Genomic DNA, 18885 nt, shown 5'->3' with positions numbered 1-18885 from the left:
CAAGCCCTGAGTTCAAGCATCAAGACCAGCAGAAGAAAAGCATTAAATTAATAAGAGAATTCAGCAAGACTGAAGACTACAAAGTAAATATGTAAAAATAAAAATTCAGTCAGTCACCAGTGACTCACACCTGCAATCCTAGCTACTCAGGAGCATGAGATATAAGAACCATTGCTCAAAGCCAGCTCAGGTAAGAAAATCCACAAGAATCTTATCTCATTAACCACCTAAACCCTGAACAAAAAGCTAAGAGAAACCACCCTGGCCCTAGCACCTGCATATATGCATATATAATATACATATATATAGTAAAAAATAGTGATGCAAAAATAAAGTGAAGAAAATGTTTGTGTATAAATTAACCTGATTTACTCTTCCTATAATGTACACATGTCTAATCTCATCATCTTGTAACTAGTAAACAATATATAATTACTTGTTAATTAAACTTTAAAAATTTAAATATTAGGAAAACTAGCTCACAATTTGACAAAACTAATACCACAAAACTAGTATTTGAAAGGTATGAAAGTGTGGTCAAAAAGAGGGAGGGGGAAGAAGTGGCACTGTAGCTCAAGTGGTAGAATACTAGCCTTGAGCTGAAGAGCTGAGGGACAGCGTTCAGGCCCAGAGTTCAAGCCCCATGACCGACAAAAAAAATTGTCCAAAAAAGGGAGGGGGAGAAATACAGTAATAATAGTCAATGTATATCCTATAAACCTAGGAAAATTAAGGAGAGGGATAAGATTGGGAGGGATGTTGGGAGAATTATGAAGGGGTAATATTGATCAAGAGGCACTGTACTTATAAACAGATGTGTTCAATGGTAACTCTTTTGTACAACTACTTAAAGATAATAACAATATAATTAAATGTATTAATGTAAAAATTAAAACTAAAAATACTTAGGAATCAATTTTGCCCAAGAAATGAAAAAAGTTAATAAAATATGTTGAGACAAATTAAACATGGCCTAAGTATATACAAATTCATCTCATGTAAATAGATTAGAAAGCTTAAAATTATAGGGAAAATACCTCCTAAACGAATCTACACATTGAACACAATACCTACAAAAACAACAACTGGATTGTACAGAAATTGAGAAGCTGAATATAAAGTACACATGGGAATACAAGGGACTCAGAACAGTCAAAAGAGTTTTGAAATACAATAACTTGAACTTTCAATTTCATCACTATAAATCTATGATACCTCTATGGTCCCTTAGTAGACGAATGGATCAAAAAAAATGTGGCAAATGTACATCTATCTATCTATCTATACATACATGTACATACATAAATACAATGGAATTCTACTCTTCCCTCAGAAAAAATGGCATTGCCCCATTTGCAAGGAAATGGAAAGATGGAAAAAAATCATATTAAGTGAAATAAGCAAGACTCAAAGAAATATAGGTCCCATGTTTCCCTCATTTGTAATAAGAAGTATATGCCTAGGATAATCCTAGCAGATGAGCAGAATAGCTCAATAGCTATGTACATATGACCATATAAGATAATGCTAGGTGAAATGAACTCCAAGACATGGACATAAGAGGTTTTACTTTGTCGTTGTTGTTTTTAATGTACTATGTGATGTCTTGTTTCTTTTTTTTTCTATTTTATTGTGAAAATACCATACAGAGAGTTTACAATTACATGGGCAAGGTAATGAGTACATTTCTTATCAAGCATTGGTGCCTGATCCTTTGTTTCGCTTCCCATCCCTTCCCATCTCCCCGCCCCCCCACCACTCCCCTCCCACCCCGCTCCTTCCTTCCCCATCCCCCACCCCCGGCCAAAGTTGTAAAGTTCGTTTTTCGACATAATGCCTTGTACATCTCATTGTTGCAATGGGTCCACCTGTATCCCTATTTAAATAATTTGTTTTTCCTTTCCCCTTCACAAATTATACCAACATCAAATACAGTGAAAACAGAGGTTATCCCATGGGGGAGGGTCATACAAAGCAACAAAGAAATCATCTTATAAATATGTTAGAAACAATCACAAGAAAGAAAAAACATTTGAATCCTTATCTTGGGATTCATTTCACCTAACATCAACTTATCTGACCATTTTTGCTTGTCTCAGACATATACTAGTAATTGCAAATAAGGGAAACCTCCCAAATTACTCAAGCTGATTCAAAACTTTGGCAAAGTAGCAGGGTATAAAATTAACCCTCAAACATCAATGGCTTTTCTGTATGCCAACAATGAGAAAAGTATGGCTGAAATCAGGAAAGCAACTCCATTCGTAATCCCCATAAAAAATAAAATACCTAGGAATTAACTTAACCAAAGAGGTGAAGGACCTTTATGATGAAAACTGTAAAACCCTGAAAAAGGAAATCAAAACATAACTTAGAAAGTGGAAAAACCTCCCATGCTCCTGGATTGGAAGGATCAACATCGTGAAAATGGCAATACTTCCCAAGGCTATCTACAAATTCAATGCGATACCTATCAATATTCCAGCCTCATTCTTCAAGGAAATAGAAGAGGCAATCCAAAAATTCATATGGAACAATAAAAGACCCCGAATATCAAAAATGATCTTTAACAGAAAGAACAGTGCTGGAGGAATATCAATATCAAATTTCAAACTCTAGTACAAAGCCATAGTAATCAAAACAGGTTGGTACTGGCACAAGAAGAGACCTAAGAACCAACTGAATAGAATTGAAAACCCAGAAATGAACTCACAGACCTATTGCCATCTAATCTTCGATAAGGAAGTCTTGTTTCTTTTGTGTGTTCTTCACCCTATGGTTTATCCCTTGTTGTTGCTGTATTTGATTTTGGTACCCTGGGCATTTTATATGCATTTCTCTAAATTAGTGAAGGAAGAGGAACAACAAAATGGTGAGACAAAGACCAAGGGGAAACCAATACAACAGCAATACTCACAAGACAATATATTGTAAATTATCTGTAAAATTGGGGGGAAGTGGAGAGGAGGGAAAGTGGGAGAAAATTGAGGGGGGTAACTTGGGGTGACAAGTTCAACAAGAAATGTACTTACTACCTTACTTATGTAACTGTAATCCTTCTGTACATCACCTTGACAATAAAATGTTGAAAAAAAATCTGTGATAGTCAAAACAGCTGAGTTCTGACCTAGGGATGCATATACAGATTAGTGGAATAGAATCAAGAGCTCAGGTACACAGTTACATTTATAGGCACTTGCTTTTCAGTACAGTTACCAAGATCATTCAATAGAGGAAAATAATTGTTTTTTCAATAACTGAATAGACACATGCAAAATAATAAAGTCAGACTTTCACACAGAACTATACACAAAAAAATGAGGTAAAGCATAACTTTTCACAGTATCTTTACAACAAAATATATATCAATAAAAAATAAAAAACCATAACTTTTCATAAGTCCATGCATTCTTAGCTATGGGAGCAAATGCATAAATACCAAAAGAAAAAAAATAGGTAAATCAACATAGTGTCTTGTACATCTCGTTGTTACAATGGGTCATGCTGTATCCTTATTTCAGCATTTTGTTATTTCCCTTCCCCTCCCCAAATTAGAACAATGTAAACAAACTTTACAAATTTTTGGGGGGGGTTAAGGAGGAGTTGGGGATGCAGGGAGGAAAGGTATGGTAGGGGAAAAACAAAGGAGGGGGTAACAGTGCTTGATAGGAAATGGACTCATTACCTTGCTCATGTAACTGTAGCCCCTCTTTACAATAAAAAAATAGGTAAATCAGATTTCATCAAAATTAGATATTTATGCACTTCAAAAGAATGACACCAAGAATGTTATATGACAACCTGCAGAATGGAAGAATGTACTGCATGTCACATATGTGAAAAATATATAGAGCTTTGAATATGTAAAGAACTTTAACAATGTGACAACTTTGCATCTCTGTATATTTTGCTCCTCATTTCTTCAAAATCAAATATTTTTACATTGCAAATAGTAATGTGCTGCATGATTTTATTTATATGAAATATTTAGAATAGGTAGGTCCATATTAACAGTGGTTTCCAGGTTGGGCAGACAAGCAAATGTAAACAGACTACTAATAGGTAAGAGATTTCTTTTATGCTGATGAAAATTCTTTGCAATTGGAAAGTAATGATGGTTACCTAACCTTGTGACTATACTAAAAACCGTTGATTGTATACTTTTAGAGAGTGGATTTTTTAGTCACATGTTAAGTATTTTTTAGTTTATAAAATAATTGCTTTATTTATAGCTATATGTTCTGCACAAAGAAACAATTTTATTGCATAAATTTAGGGTATCAGCCTTATTCAATTAGGTTAGTTATAGAGTGTACTTGTAATCTGTTGTGTAGTGTACTAGTAATCCATTAAAATAAAACCATTTTTATTTTGAGATTTAATATGAATGTTAACACATGGACATAATATATGCATTTTATACACATTATGAACTTACATAATATAGTTTGGATTATTATTGTGAGATAATAAGGATCAGATGGTATTAGAAAGTAAATTCTAAAACTAGTTCTTGAAAGATAAAACAATAAAATTCTAGCTAAGGCAGAACAATGGATGTATTCACAGAAAACATATTTACAATCCTTTACTAGAAACCCTTGGAGGCCAATGTGTTTTGTATTTTAGAACTTTTGAATTAGAATATGGTGTTAAATATTATATAAAACACATTCCTCTCTTAATGTGATATAGTATAATTAACATATTAATATTTCTGCAAGGAAATATAATCATATTTACATTAAATTTTATAAACAAAGAAAATAGTCTCACGTGTTCAAATTAGGATTTGGTTGGCAAGGAATATTTTTTAATTCCTCAGAGAATATGGTTTGGGGTTTGGAGGGGGCGGTGTGTTGCTGGTCCTGTGGCTTGAATTCAGGGCTTAGGCACTGTCCCTCAGCTTTTTTGCTCAAGGCTAGTGTTCTATCACTTGAGCCACCATTATTTGGAGATAAGTGTTTCATGGACTTTCCTTGCTAGGCCGACTTTGAGCCTCCACCCTCAGATCTTGGTCTCCTGAATAGCTAGTATTACAGGTATGAGCCACCACAACCCATCCTCAGAATATTTTGAAGCTAAAATTTGTATATCATAAAAAGGGCCATGTGTTTATTGGAGGTTTCTGTGAGAAAAGTCCAAAAGTATATAGATATATATTAAAAGCACATGGTTGGTTAAAGTAATTATATAAAAAAGTAACTAATTTTTGTTTTGTTTGTTTTATTTCATACCTACACTACTTGAAGGGGAATAACATGTTATCAAAGGTTTGAAGGATTTACTTAAATTAATAAAGCATTTTTAAAAAGTTGAATCATAAATCTAACAATAAGTAGGAGAAATGTGTTAAATTTTCCATTTTCTCTGGCCCAGCTAGCAGGACCATAATATTCTCATTTCTTCCCTTATGGCACAATTATATTCTCTAATCAGCTCTGTCCTGAATCAAGAACAGTGGACATTCCATTGTTCACACTTATCACATCCTGCATAAAGACCTGCCTTCATGTTTGTACAGAGAACAATTATTTCCTACAAACATGGCTCAGCCTCCTGAGTACTGAAATTATTGGTATCTGCCACAGTGCCCAGCTGCAGTTATTTTCAATCCTTCTAGATTGTATTGCCACAAACTACTTAGAGAATTATGTAAAAGTGCAGAAGTAGTGCACATAGTTGAGAATGTAGAAGTTAACAACCAGATACCATGAGTTGAAAGAGTCAGGTATGTCTGGCCATACCAGAGCCTTCCACAATGGCATGAGAAATTCAAGCAAAGTACCACTAACAAGTAGAGGCCTGCTTATGAAATAATAAAACAAGCAAAAATAACAACAAAGAAGAACTTTTGAAAACAGCTTAGTCCACCTTACCTAACTGAAATTGATTGGAGAAATTCCCACATGTTTGCATTATCTCTGGGCTATTCCATCCTAAAGGATATAACGCACAGCCTGAGCTTATCAGCAGTCCTGGAAATGAAAGGATATATATATATATATCCGTATATATATATGTAGAAAAGTAACCATTTTTCTTCATTTTACCACCCCCTCTAAGAGTAGTTCAGCCCAAATTTGCTTCCTCCATGCAGATTTTACCATCTCCTTTCACTCTAAATTTCTGATTCTGCCCACTCCAAAGGAATTGGTGTATCATAGGTAGTAGAGTGCATTAGACAATGGAAATGAAAGCACTAAAGAAAAGACAGAATTGGAAGTTGCGACTGAATAATACGCATTTTTCAGATAATGTATTTGGGGGGTGGGTCATTGTTGAAACAAGGTCTCTTTGTATAGCCTAAACTGGCCTCAAACTCACCATTCTTCTTCTAACTCAGCCTCCTAAGTGCCTATATTATAGGAATTTATCACCTTGCTTAGGCAAAATATTTTAAACAATAACATACAAGGCTAAGTTGATTTCTCTAACTTCTTATAACTTGGTCTTATTTACTCAGAAAAAAACGAGCACATGAGTGTTTTCTAAAATTCAATCTTTTTACAATTTTTTTTACAATTTTAAGTAACATTAAACCTCTAATACCTGGAAGTAGGTCATGAGTTTGTAACTTGGAGTCAGCAGCCAAACAAATCTGTGTAACAAATACAGATTGTGTAGGCCTCTGTGCCCTGGTGAGCAGTGTCCTCTTCCTTAAAAAAATCATTTCAAAGACTGGCAATGTTTGACTCTGCCACTTATTGCATAATCTTGTACAAATTACTTGATTTTCAATCTTTTTCTGTGCTTTAATTTCTCCTTCTGTAAAATAAGGCTCCTACTATGCCCGGCACATGTGGCTCATGTCAGTCTGTAATTCTAGCTACTCAGACTGACATCTAAGTATCCCAGTTTAAAGCCAACCTGTACATATAAGTTTGTGAGAGTCTTATCTCCAAGTACCCAGCAAAAAGCTAGAAGTGGAGGTATGGTTTAAGTGGCCAAGCATCAGTCTTGAGGGGAAAAGCTAAGGGACAGCACCCTGGCCCTGAGTTCAAGTCCCAATACCATAAAAAATATATCCAGCAGAATTAAAGTTCCTTTTCCATCACTGAACACCTTTCTCTGTTCTTGCCTTTACCCACCTCCCTTAGTTTTAGTCATTTAGTCATTACAGGGAATTCTTTGGAAACTCAGGGGCATTATTGGTCTGTCTTCTAAGAGCAATTGCATCATGTCAAAGCTCTTTCTTGGTGCCTAGAATTACATATTTTATAGCCTTTGACCTCCATCCTATCATTAGCCAAAGTGAATTGGACCAAGCATTAATGTCAGATGAAATATGTTTTCTACCTTGCAATAGATCATGGCATTGAATCTGGTATAATGAGATAAAGTTGTACCAAATTCTTATTTTTTTCATATTTTGATCAAGAAACATAATTGAGAATCAGGCACTGTCGACTTTTGCCTTGTAATTCTAACTATTCAAAAAGCTGAGACCTGGAAGATAAGTTTGAAGCCAACTTGGGCAGAAGAGGTTTCATCTCCAATTAACCAACAAAAGTCCAGACTGGAAACATGGCTTAAGTAGTCAACAAGCAAGCCTGAGGCCCTAAATTCAGAGTCCTATACTTGAAGAAAAAAAGAAGAAGAAAACATAGCCAGGTATAGGCATGTACAACCATAATCCTAGAATTTGAGAAACTGAATCAAATGGATTGAGACATTATCACAAAAACACAAGCAGAAAAACAAAGAGATGGAGATATAGAGAGAAAGAGAGATATCTGACTTAATTAACAGATAAGAAGTTCAAAAAACAGGAGTTAGAATAAAGTTGGTGTCAAGCTAAAACCAAGTTTAATCCCAGTTACAAGTGAATATCAGTTCTGAGTAAACTCAGCAAACTAATTGGTAGAAGGGAGAGAAAAGTGACAAGACACAGACATATCATAAGCAAAACCTGCTTACTATCCATGAAAGAGCTAGAAAAAAAGGGGAGGTTGCCCTTTGTGATGGGATTCCAATTTGAATTTTTAAAATTGGAAAACAATTCTTTTTTCTTCATTGAGACAACTCAAGTAAGTCTCTGCTACTTGCAATGAAAAAAATAAAATTTGATTGTAAGACTATTATACTTGGGGGCCATGAATGTGGGTACAGAAATTAATGGGTAAGAACTGCTCCAGAGTACTTGAGCAGTGGGGAAAGGATGGCATATTTGTGGGATCCAGACTTCTGAAAATCAAGCGGGCAATCACTGCCCACTTCATCCTCACCTCTTTCCTCAATGATGAAGATTCCATGGACATTATAAGAAGCTCATAAACCCACTGTGCCATCAGACATACTATAAATAGGGAAGAATTTAATGTGGCCTCCATGCTTACCTGCCATATGGCAAGCAGTTTTTTCTCATTACCCATTAAGGCCACAGAAGACAATGACATTCAGCATACCAAGAAAGACTTAAATTGAAAGAACTTAGTGACAGTAACAAGGATTTGGAAAGTAAATGAATAACTATAAAAAAGTTGCAAATTCCCTTCAGTGAAATTTTTGTAAATTTTTTTTTTCGGTCCGGTCGTGGGGCCTGAACTCTGGGTCTGGGCGCTGTCCCTCAGCTCTTCAGCTCAAGGCTAGTGCTCTACCACTTGAGCCACAGCGCCACTTCCGGCTTTTTGCTTATGTGGTGCTGGGAATTGAACCCAGGGCCTCATGCGTGCAAGGCAAGCGCTCTACCACTGAGCCACCTTCCCAGCTCCCTTCAGTGAAAATTTTAAAATTAGAATGCATTCTTGTCTGTCTTTTAGTCTCTCAGGATATGAAATTAGTCCTTCAAAGACCTTTCTAGGATTGAGAATTTGTCCTGTGACAATAGAACAATACCTATGTTTTATCCCATAGAGAAACTGAAATCCTATAATCGGAGAAGGAGATAGGCCAGAATAAAGAAAATGTGTTAAAGAAAAAACTGGAAATTCTTGCCACATTATATATTTGTGGTTGATAGACATAATGGAGACAGAGTTCCCATACAGGCTAGGGAGGAAATAATACAGGTTAAGAGAATAACATGGGTTCTCCTTTCCAACCTCCACATTCAGATCCCTCAGATTGGCAAAAACTCTGACTTCTCGAGCTAGGCAAATGTCTCCCTCCTTTAGCTCCCTTGCTTAGATCAGGGCAGAGATTTCCTCCTCTACCAGGAGGTATTCTCTCACTACCCTTAGTCCTCAGGCTAAAGCATATGTTTCTCACTGATCTCATAGCACACTCTGCTTACCCCTGTTACTAACCATCCTGTAATACATATTCTTCAAAATAACTTGTCATTCGTTTTCCTCATAGATGTGAGCTCGTTGAAGTTTGGGGCCATAGTTATCTTCAACTGTATATCCTTAGTACCCTGTACATAATACTCAATAAACATATCTATTTCAGCGGTTTCTTTGCCTACATAACAGATTGCCTTTGCCCATACTATCCTAGGGTGAAAAATTCTGTAGCGATTTCTCAGCTTGGCTTGAAAATTATTCTAAATATCTGATAGTCATAGAACCTTAAAGACGAAAAGGCCTTTGGAGATTACCTATTCTAACCCTTTCCTTTATGGGTGTGTTTGTTGAGATTCTGACAGAAAAATATTGAATGACCAGACACTTTTTCTCACTACTCAGAGTTCCTCAACCTTTAAAGAATCTTTTTTTTAAAGACAATTATCCAGGCATGAATATCTTGTTAAGAATATTTCTAACAAACATTGAGGATTTTACAGGCATTAAATCTGGACAGATGACACAAAACTATGCCTTCAGAAAATTGGTTGTGGAATAAGCCTAGATATAAGTTCAAATTCCAACCCCACCACCTAGACCTGGCATGACTTCAGGTAAGATCTTTGATCTCTGCTCTCAATTTTCTCATTTTTAGAATGGAGCTAATAATGATACTCTATCTTACACAGTTATTGTACCAATCCAGGAGAATCAGTCTCTGGCTGACATTAGCATAAAGAGACAGCCAACAGAAAGGAATAAAATATTTGGCAGCCACATATGGAACAAGGAATTAATGTGTAGGAGTTCAGAAGTTAAAGTCCAGAAAACAAACAGCACAATAAAAAAATGTCAGATGCTCTATGACTAATGAATGACTTTCTTTAAATGCTCACATAAAATGGATGCATAGAGCTGGGAGTTGATGGCTCATGCCTGTAATCCTAGCTACTCAGGACACTGAGATCTGAGAATCACCGTTCAAAGCCAGCTCGAGCAGGAAAGCCTGTGAGACTCTTATCTCCAATAAAACACCAGAAAACCAGAAGTGGCGCTGTGGCTCAAGTGGTAGAGCACTTGTCTTGAGCTGAAGAGCTGAGGAACAGTGCCCAGGCCCAGAGTTCAAGCCCCATGACCGAGAAAAACAAACAAACAAAAATGAATGCATAGTTAAATCTATATAGAAGGAATAAGTACAGGTATATATTACACAGGAAGTGAAATATAGTGACAATGATCATTGTCTTCTTCAAAAGTAGTTTGAATGTTATATTTTGAATGTTCTCATTTCATACAACTAATAAATGAGATGCAGAAAAGCTATTTACCCAGATTTTGTCATTACATGTTCTGTGTATATATACTGAAAGATGATAGGTTTTAGAAAAATAGCATAATTTTGAAAGTCAAGTTCTCAGTTATCTGCAGTGACAATTTTGCTTCAGCTTGAAACATGGGGTGTCAGAAACTTACAGAGAGAAAAGAATTGGTTCTAGTCTAGATATGTTCAATTCTGTCCTTTTAACAAACAAACAAGCAAACAATATCCAAGGTAGTGACTCTCTCGGTTTGGGGAAAGTGAGCATTGTATGTGCATGAGAGGCACTGGGGATATTTGGAAAAATATGCAGCCTTCTACCTGTTGCTGTGTGTATGAGAATGGAAATGGAAACTGGAGAGTTGTGGTCGGGTGGGGGTGGGGGTGTTCATGTTCTTATAAGCACTCCAGGTGATTCTGATACACTGTTCCAAAATGATTCTTGGCATGCCTCAAGTAACCTGATCCAAGATCTTGTACTTTTTTCTTGACGAAAAGTTTCTTATATTTACTTCTCACGTATTTCCTCTTTGTTTAGCTCTTACTGAAGGTAGAGTATAATTCACAATCATCCTGCATATATACAGGGGAATGTGAATAATCGCTATGTTCTCAAGAACTGGGCGCCAGCTGGTTGGAAACTTCAGCATCCCTAGGGTTGAAATAATCTCTGAGCCAGATGTTTCCTTCACCGGTTGGAGAAGGGCATAAATGTCCCAGTGGAAGGCTTTCTGGACCCTAGGCTTGTCCAGATGGACCAGCTGCAGGTGGAGCAAATAGGACCCAGGGGCCTCATCAGGTCACCTTGCTGAGTATGACTCAGGCCAGCAGCTCTTTATTTCTTCCTGTCTCTCCCATTTCCCACCACTCATCTCTGTGGGCAGCTGCCAGACCAGAGAATGAGAGTCAGGAGAGGGAGGAGGTAGTTCTTAATGGATACTCCATCTCTTCAGTGGTTTGGGGTCTGGCAGAGATAATCCAGACCTGAAACAAATTGGTTCCTCCCCTGATGTATTTCAGTTAATGCTCTGGCTGCTGAGAAGCAGCCAGGCCTGAAGCAACAAAATCAATTCCCCTTAGCAGAACAGCAAACTTAAACTTAACCCCCACAGTTCTTTTCTCGTGTGTTTTTTATCCATGATGCTCCAAAAACTGCCTGGGTTTGACTTCCTGTAACTAAAAGAGTCCATCTCTGAAGTCAGACCCAAGATCTCCAATGAGCCATAGGTAATGGTTTTGTGCCATTATTCAATTATTCATTATTCCATATGGTGCAGTCAAGCAGTCCACCATTCCTTCACATATGTGTAACTTTGACAGCCACTCTTTCCTAACACAGAATCAGAAATGGCTATTAGTTAGCTGTTTACAAATGGGGCTGCTGCAGAAGTCTAGCAATCTATCCTAATAGCATTCTCCTGCCTCAGGATAGACCTGGCAGTGTTTCCTGAATTAAGATTACTGCCAAAGGAGATTTTTTTCCTTGAACTTCAAAGGTATTTACCTAAATGTAAACACTGTGATGATAATCTACTGAGTAAGAGTCTCAGGGAATATAGGATGACCAAATCATATGAGACTGAAATAGTATTTGTGTGGATATGTGAGTGTGTGTATATATAAAACACCTGCCACTAAACCAAAGTTCTGTTCCACTCATCCTGGGAGTGTCTAAATCCTCATTACCCTTTCACATCCTGCCTCAATGCTTTCTAGTTTCTAGAGATAAAATGTGTGTCCATGAGGAACTAACAGGTTTTATTAACCAAGCCTCACAGAGAAAGGGAGCTGGAAGTATGTGCCTGATCAAAGTTGTTTCTGCTATTCTTCGGACCTGCAGACTACTTAGCCCCTCCCCACTTCTTTCTGGAAACTCTTAGAAATGTGCATGAAGTATGCTGTCTTTCCCCTGTTGAAATAGACCATTGCTCATGATGCTAATACACCTATGTAGAAGTTTGGAAATTACAAAAAGGATGTGAACTAACCCAGGTCTTATATGTACACCTTTTCCAAACATACATTAGCTAGTGCTTTGGCTTTAGCCATTCTTTCTTTCTACCATTAATGAATACTTACTTTGTACCAGGCATTGAGCTAGGTTCTAGGGCTTAAAATACAAATTGTGAGAACCATTCCTCTTTCCTGTCAATCAAGTGTCACTTCCTGAAATAATGTATACTTAAAATTGCTATGCATCCAAGCAATAAGTAATCCTAATACTCATTTGTGATACTCATGAAATTTGCAAAGAGAAATAAAATCTTTGGCTTAGAATAGTATGAGCATCCTGTTTGGTACTATGGTTTCAAGAGGAAGTTAATCTAACTGTGGTTTTCAGTGTGACTAGAAAAAACGAGGGAGGAAGTAACAATATTTGATAAGAAATGGACCCATTACCTTATGTATGTAACTGTAACTCCTCTGTACGTCACTTTGACAATAAAATTAAATTATAAAAAAAGAAAATCATGAGCTACAGCAAGAAAATTCTGAGGGGATGAAGGCTAAAATTGTAACACAAATTTCAGCTGTTTATAATGAGTCTAAGTTAAGCGCAAACCTACAATGCATCACCTTAACTGACACAGTGAGTGGGCCAGGAGATCATGTTATCATTGCCCAGGTTTTCTCAGTCCTGGCACTGTTGGCATTTTGGACTGCATATGTTGATGTTGAGTGAAGGGATGTATTCTTCCTGTACCAATAATAATGCAGGAAATGTTGTGGACTCCTTCATCTTTATCCACTGGATGTCAGTCGCACCCTCTTCACAGTTTCATAATCAAGGTGTCTGCTAATGTTACCAACTGCCCTCTGGGGTAGGAAGAGGGAATAAAAAAAAAACAGCCCTAGTTGAGAACCTCACTGCTTAAGTTAATCTCACTTTAGTGCTACCTGGATGCAGTCACTGGACAGAAGAAAGAAAACTGAGTTCTTAACTGCACTTCCAGAGAACAAATTCTAACGAAGTAAAATACAAGAAAGGTTATGTCAATGAGACAGAAGTAGAATCCAAGTTTCCTGACTATTTGCTCACATAATGATGCTAAGGGAAATGATAGCATTAATGAATTGGATGGTAATTCCAAAACTATCAGGAAACTTCAGCAGGAGAATCTACCAGCACTTTGCCCATTGCCCCATGTAGGTATGTAAAATACCACAAATATTCAAATATTCATTTGCCTGTCTGCTTAAATTTATTTTTTTTTCTTTTCAGACAGTTCCAATTTAACTGCCCACATTAATGCTCTTCCCACAATGTTCAAATTTTGCATTTTGTTCTTCCCTAGCCCATAGCTAGAAGCTGGCTGCACTAAAATTAAGGGAAGATGAATCATGAAAAGGAAAAGTAGGGTAGATCAACGACACAAGAAATCTGGGTGGAGTTACTTAATGATTGTGCGACAAAGATGTCTTAAATTAAGGCCAAATAAGCAGTTATCTACAATATCCTTTGGTACCCAGAATTTTACAATTATAGATGTATTTCTTATATCTTTCTGCATGTGTTTATGAGATTACTGCCTTGTAAGAAAACTGCCAGAGAGCAAGGCCCTTGTGGATCAAGTTTATATAGGAGCAATTAACACTAGAATATATGCTGCTGGTACCTGAAGGCAGAACTAGATGGTATTTTTTTCAATTATTTTGCATTCAGAATTGTTTTATTACCATGAATTTTGCTGAACTGTGAATGCTTTAATGAAGGGGGTGTTTTTGTTTTGTTTTTAATTGACATGTAACAATTATACATATTATGGGGTACACTGGGGTAATTAGATCCATGTATACAATGTATAATGATCAAATAAGAGTAATTACTATTTCCATCATCTTAAACACTTACCATTTCTGTATCTTGGTGACCTTCCAATTCTTCTAGTTATAGTTTACAAATTCATAAAGTATATAAGTAATTGTTGTTGACTCTCATTGTCCTACTGTATCCTAACACACCAGAACTAATTCTTCCTATCTAACTGTACTTCTTAAAATATTTTTATTGTAAAGATACTGTACAGAGGGGTTACAATTACATGAGTAAGGTAATGAGTATATTTCCTATTGAACATTTTTAGCCTCTCCTTTGTTTTCCCCTTATTATCCCTTCCCTTCCTACCTCCCCAACTCCTTCCTGACCCCTCCCTGTAAGTTGTAAAGTTCATTTTCAACATAGTGTCTTGTACATCTCATTGTTACAATGGGTCAACCTGTATCCTTGTTTCAGGATAGCAAGTATTCAACTTCTTTTGTCTCACTCCTCCCTTGCTCTCCAAATCTCCAATGACTACTATTCTGCTCTCTTCTGTTTTGAGATAATGATATAACTTTTGGGATAATGTTCTTGAACAGGTACCTTTAGGTGACAAAATTGAGTCTAAACAAAATATACAAACTCTGCCTACTAACTAATTTGGCTCTGAATAAATCCTATTATAGGTTGCACTTTGGAAGTATTACAGTAGGAATTTCAGAAGAGTCCCCATTCATGTAGTTACAAAGTGCAAGAAATGAAAGTAGATTTTTCCACAAAGACACAGTCCTCACCTCCTCTCCTACCCCAAAGCTCCCAACTTAGTCAAACCCAGTGACACTATCTTACCTCCCACAAATTGTGCTGCTCCCATGCAACGTCCCATCATTCTGGAGATGAGTTCCTCCATGCAACAGCCCAGAACAGCAGCCAGTGCTACCAGGAGCAGCAGAACACAGCCAGCACCTGTCACCACTGTGCACATTTGCCAGGCTAGGCTTGGGATGGCACTGAAGCTGGCATAGCGCCCACATTCTTCCACCATGATCAGACTGTGCCCCTCTCCCCTCACAGGGTAGTTGCACCTCCGGAATGAGCTGAAGGACACTGGCTTCCCTAGCTGTGATCCAAAGAGCCAGTAAGGCAGGAAGTAACTGGCAGAACTGGCCACAGCAGTAATAAGGGACAGGAAGGCCCAGAGAGTTCCCGCCAGGGTCAGGCTGCTCCGCATGGTCACAGTTTTCTCTGTAGGGATGGGGAGATGAGTTGGTTCAAAGGAATGAATGTACAAAGTTACAATGTAGGCTCTGTCATACTATTATTCATCTGGTTCGTAAATCCTGTAGAGCATTTATGTGCCTCTTGGCACTTCCTTCTTGATAACATTATTCTCTCAAAGACCGTTTGGGTTCTGGTGGTATTCTGCTTTTCACCTTTCTTCTGTCTGGTTCAAAGATCTATCGTCACTTTGCTGCAATGAAAGAATCACAGAACTGAATTAGTGACTACTTTGCCAATATAAATACAGCCTGACAAGCCAGCTCCTAACTCTTGACACAACATGAAAGTAGTGGTGTAAAGAGTCTGAATGAAAGTAATCCTGAACTGGCGGTCCTTAGGGATTCCATCTAAACAACTTTTCCAGCCTGGAGCCTTGGAAGAAGGCAATACCTTGAAAAGGTCAAGAACAAAGTTGTTTTCATAAATGATGGAGAAAGGAAGACAAGTCATGGGCTTGTCTCTATCAAAGTGATAAGAAAGCAGGAAAACTCATCACTGTGTTACAGGAAGTTTCCATTTGACTTAGGTATGATGTTCTACACTGTTACTGTGAGCTTTTCCCAAGGATACCTCGGCCAAATTGAAATGGGTAGGGTAAAAAAAATCTAGTTTGTTTGCACAGTCTACCTTCCACTGAGAAGCATCACTTTTCCTACATTCAAAATGGGAGGCAAGTTTCCAACCAGTGGCAGCTAACTGGTTATAAAGAAAAACTTGTAAGTCCTTTTTATGGATACAGTTAAGAAAGGTTCTCATGTCTCAAAAACAAACAAGGATCAGGCATCTCTAGACCTTGTAGCAGGTACACATAGCACTACAGAGCTTTCAAGCACCCTTTTGGAACACGTAATCTACAATTCAAGATGCTAAAAGAGTATCTAGATCTTGTCTTCTCAGTCCAGCACATAAATGTATTTTACAGACCCCCTCTGTCAAAAATCAACCACTTCTCTCCCAACACATTAATCTGCCATTTCTTTCTGGTCAGGTCCTCTATTAGAATGTTTAAAGACCACACTGCATTTTGATGACAGCACTATGAATGTCTCCAGCAGGCAGATGGTGGGTGTTTCAGAGACTTCTCCATGATTTATCACCGTTGCTTCAAGTTATAGGCAGTGATGTTGGGGAGAATCCAAAGTAGGATAAGTACAGGAACAAGTTTTATGAGCCCACCATAGTGCCAACTGGGACATTAACAGGAACAGGCTGAAATTATATGCAAAGTGTCAGGGTCTCAGCCATGAGGACTCTTACAAGCATCATCAAACAGTGCCTGATGCGGAACAGTCAGTAGAACTCATGTTTGTTTAATGAATCCATTTCATAGAATCATCCAATTTCCAGACTGGCTGGATTTAATGAATCACCTAATCCAACCTTCTTGTTTTACAAATGGGGGAGTTTGGCCCAGTCAAAGAGAAAATGATTTTTCCCAGTCACAGTTACCAAGCAGCAACACCACAACCGGTAACCTGATCTGCAGATTCCTAGGCCGGTTCTTCACTACCACACAATGCTACCCCCTGCTCCCAATCACTTCACAGGTGGGAATATGGAGAGGAAGTGCTTTGCCCAAGGGTAAATGCTTAGTGAGGCACACTGGCCAAACCAGAGCCCAATTATTTAATTTTTAGTATAATGCTCTTTATTTTACACTCCACCACAATTCCCCTCTTGATACATGTGCATTTTCCAGTACATGTTTTGTTCAGGATGGGAGCAGAAGTTGTAAATTGCAGGTGCTTACTTTGGAATGTTAGGGTCTGGGAAGAAAGTGCTCTGAGCTGTCCCCTGGGAATGATAGAAAGATGTGGTGAGAGATTGAAGGCCAAGATGGGGGGAAAGTAGAACTAGTTTTGAGTAATTGCTGTTAGAAAGCAGGTATGCTTGGCCACAATGAGGTAATGTTTCTGCTTGTTATATTGGACTGTGTAAGAGTATGAAAAGCACAAGAAGCCCTCTATTACAGACCCACTTCTGAATGAGGAGGAAAGGTAAAAATAAAATAAAATACAAAGTTGGCAATCAGGTACTGGCTGCATTATCACAATTCCTCCCATTATTTGGTGTGCTCAGGCCAACAATCTCCTCAACATTTATAAGAAAGGTATTACTACCCAAACTGCACATGACTTGATTAGAGTCAGAAAGCCAAGTAACTTTTCCAAGTGTATGCAGTGGTTTCAGGGCCATTGTTTCCCACTTGTTCCTCAGTAGCCTTCCCTGCAGTCTTATACCAGTAGTATTACATCATCACCCACATAGCATTACAATGAAATGCTTTCCATGGTTTCTCATCTAGAATTCAAAGAAAATGTTGGTCGATGGGGAAAAGTGAAGGTAAGGGGAAGGCTCATTTCTTCAGACATACTATGGAAAGCCATAGAACTAGAGCATGAGGTATTTAAAGCTCAGTATGTATAGTTTGTATTAACTCTTAACCTCACTAACCCCTACCTAGTTGGTACTAACCACCATCCACACCATTACCATGAGATCAAAATTTCCAGCATGACAATCAGCAGGGGGTACAGAGACCATAAGACAAAGGAAGAGATTATATCAGTTAGTGGTATCCAGAGGATGGTAGGAAAAAAGGACAGGGACTCCAATTTTAAAAAGTTGATCTTATCTGTGACTAATAGGCTAATGAATAAACTCTAATACTATCAATCATTGTCACCATAATTTCTTCTTAAAAGTGGCATTCTGAAGCCAACATGTAGGAAGGCAGAATCTCAAAATTCACATTAATTTTGCCTATAGGCAAGTCAGTGTTTCATAATTTTAATTAGGTACTTTCAACTTTAGGAAATCGTATTGCTCTAGTTCACTTAGGACATGGTTGAGCAGCTATACTACTTTGCCTGGGACCCAGAATTTTTCTGGGATGTGAGACCTTCACCAATATAATCATAGAAGTTCCAAACCTGGGAAGAGATGGTCACTCTGTATGGGACTAGTGCTGATGTGAGCCAGCACCATTCATGAGAATGACAGTCACAGTTAATTCTCTAATATTGACTCTAGCATTCAAATAACATAAAGTTAAAGGTGACCCTAGATGTCAACAGTGGGAGGTAAACCCTCCCCAATTCAAACTGTGTACTTTGAATGTAAACCTTTCTGTATCATAAGCTTGACCTAATGAAATCAAGAAATCAAATTCTGAGATTTAATTGCTCACTATTTCCTGAATATACAATGACTCTGAGCCCAGTTTCTTCTATGGCTAGACAGAAAAAGCAGCAGGACATAGAGAATCTGTATATATATGCTACTACCCATTCACATGT

The 18885-nt window shown here is 37.6% G+C and overlaps 1 protein-coding gene and 1 non-coding gene across 2 annotated transcripts in view; both read right to left on the bottom strand.

Moving 5' to 3' along the window:
* Lhfpl1 (LHFPL tetraspan subfamily member 1) overlaps positions 1 to 15536 on the bottom strand; it is a 56580-nt gene extending 41044 nt beyond the window's left edge. Inside the window, exons 1-2 of the mRNA XM_070038973.1 lie at positions 15155 to 15536; positions 5880 to 5978 (exon numbers count right to left, since the gene is read on the bottom strand). Coding sequence (XP_069895074.1) covers positions 5880 to 5978; positions 15155 to 15536 — 481 coding nt within the window. The remainder of the gene's footprint in view (positions 1 to 5879; positions 5979 to 15154) is intronic.
* On the bottom strand, positions 8640 to 8703 carry Trnaa-ugc (transfer RNA alanine (anticodon UGC)). Its single transcript has one exon. It is a non-coding gene; the product is annotated as a tRNA-Ala (tRNA).
* Positions 15537 to 18885: the final 3349 nt, after the last annotated feature.

The sequence above is a fragment of the Dipodomys merriami genome, unplaced genomic scaffold (genome assembly GCF_024711535.1).
Source record: "Dipodomys merriami isolate MVZ:Mamm:240054 unplaced genomic scaffold, mDipMer1.0.p SCAF_3, whole genome shotgun sequence".
Lineage (NCBI taxonomy): Eukaryota > Metazoa > Chordata > Mammalia > Rodentia > Heteromyidae > Dipodomys > Dipodomys merriami.
Note: the sequence above shows the minus strand (reverse complement) of the source record. Positions and strands in the feature narration are given on the sequence as shown.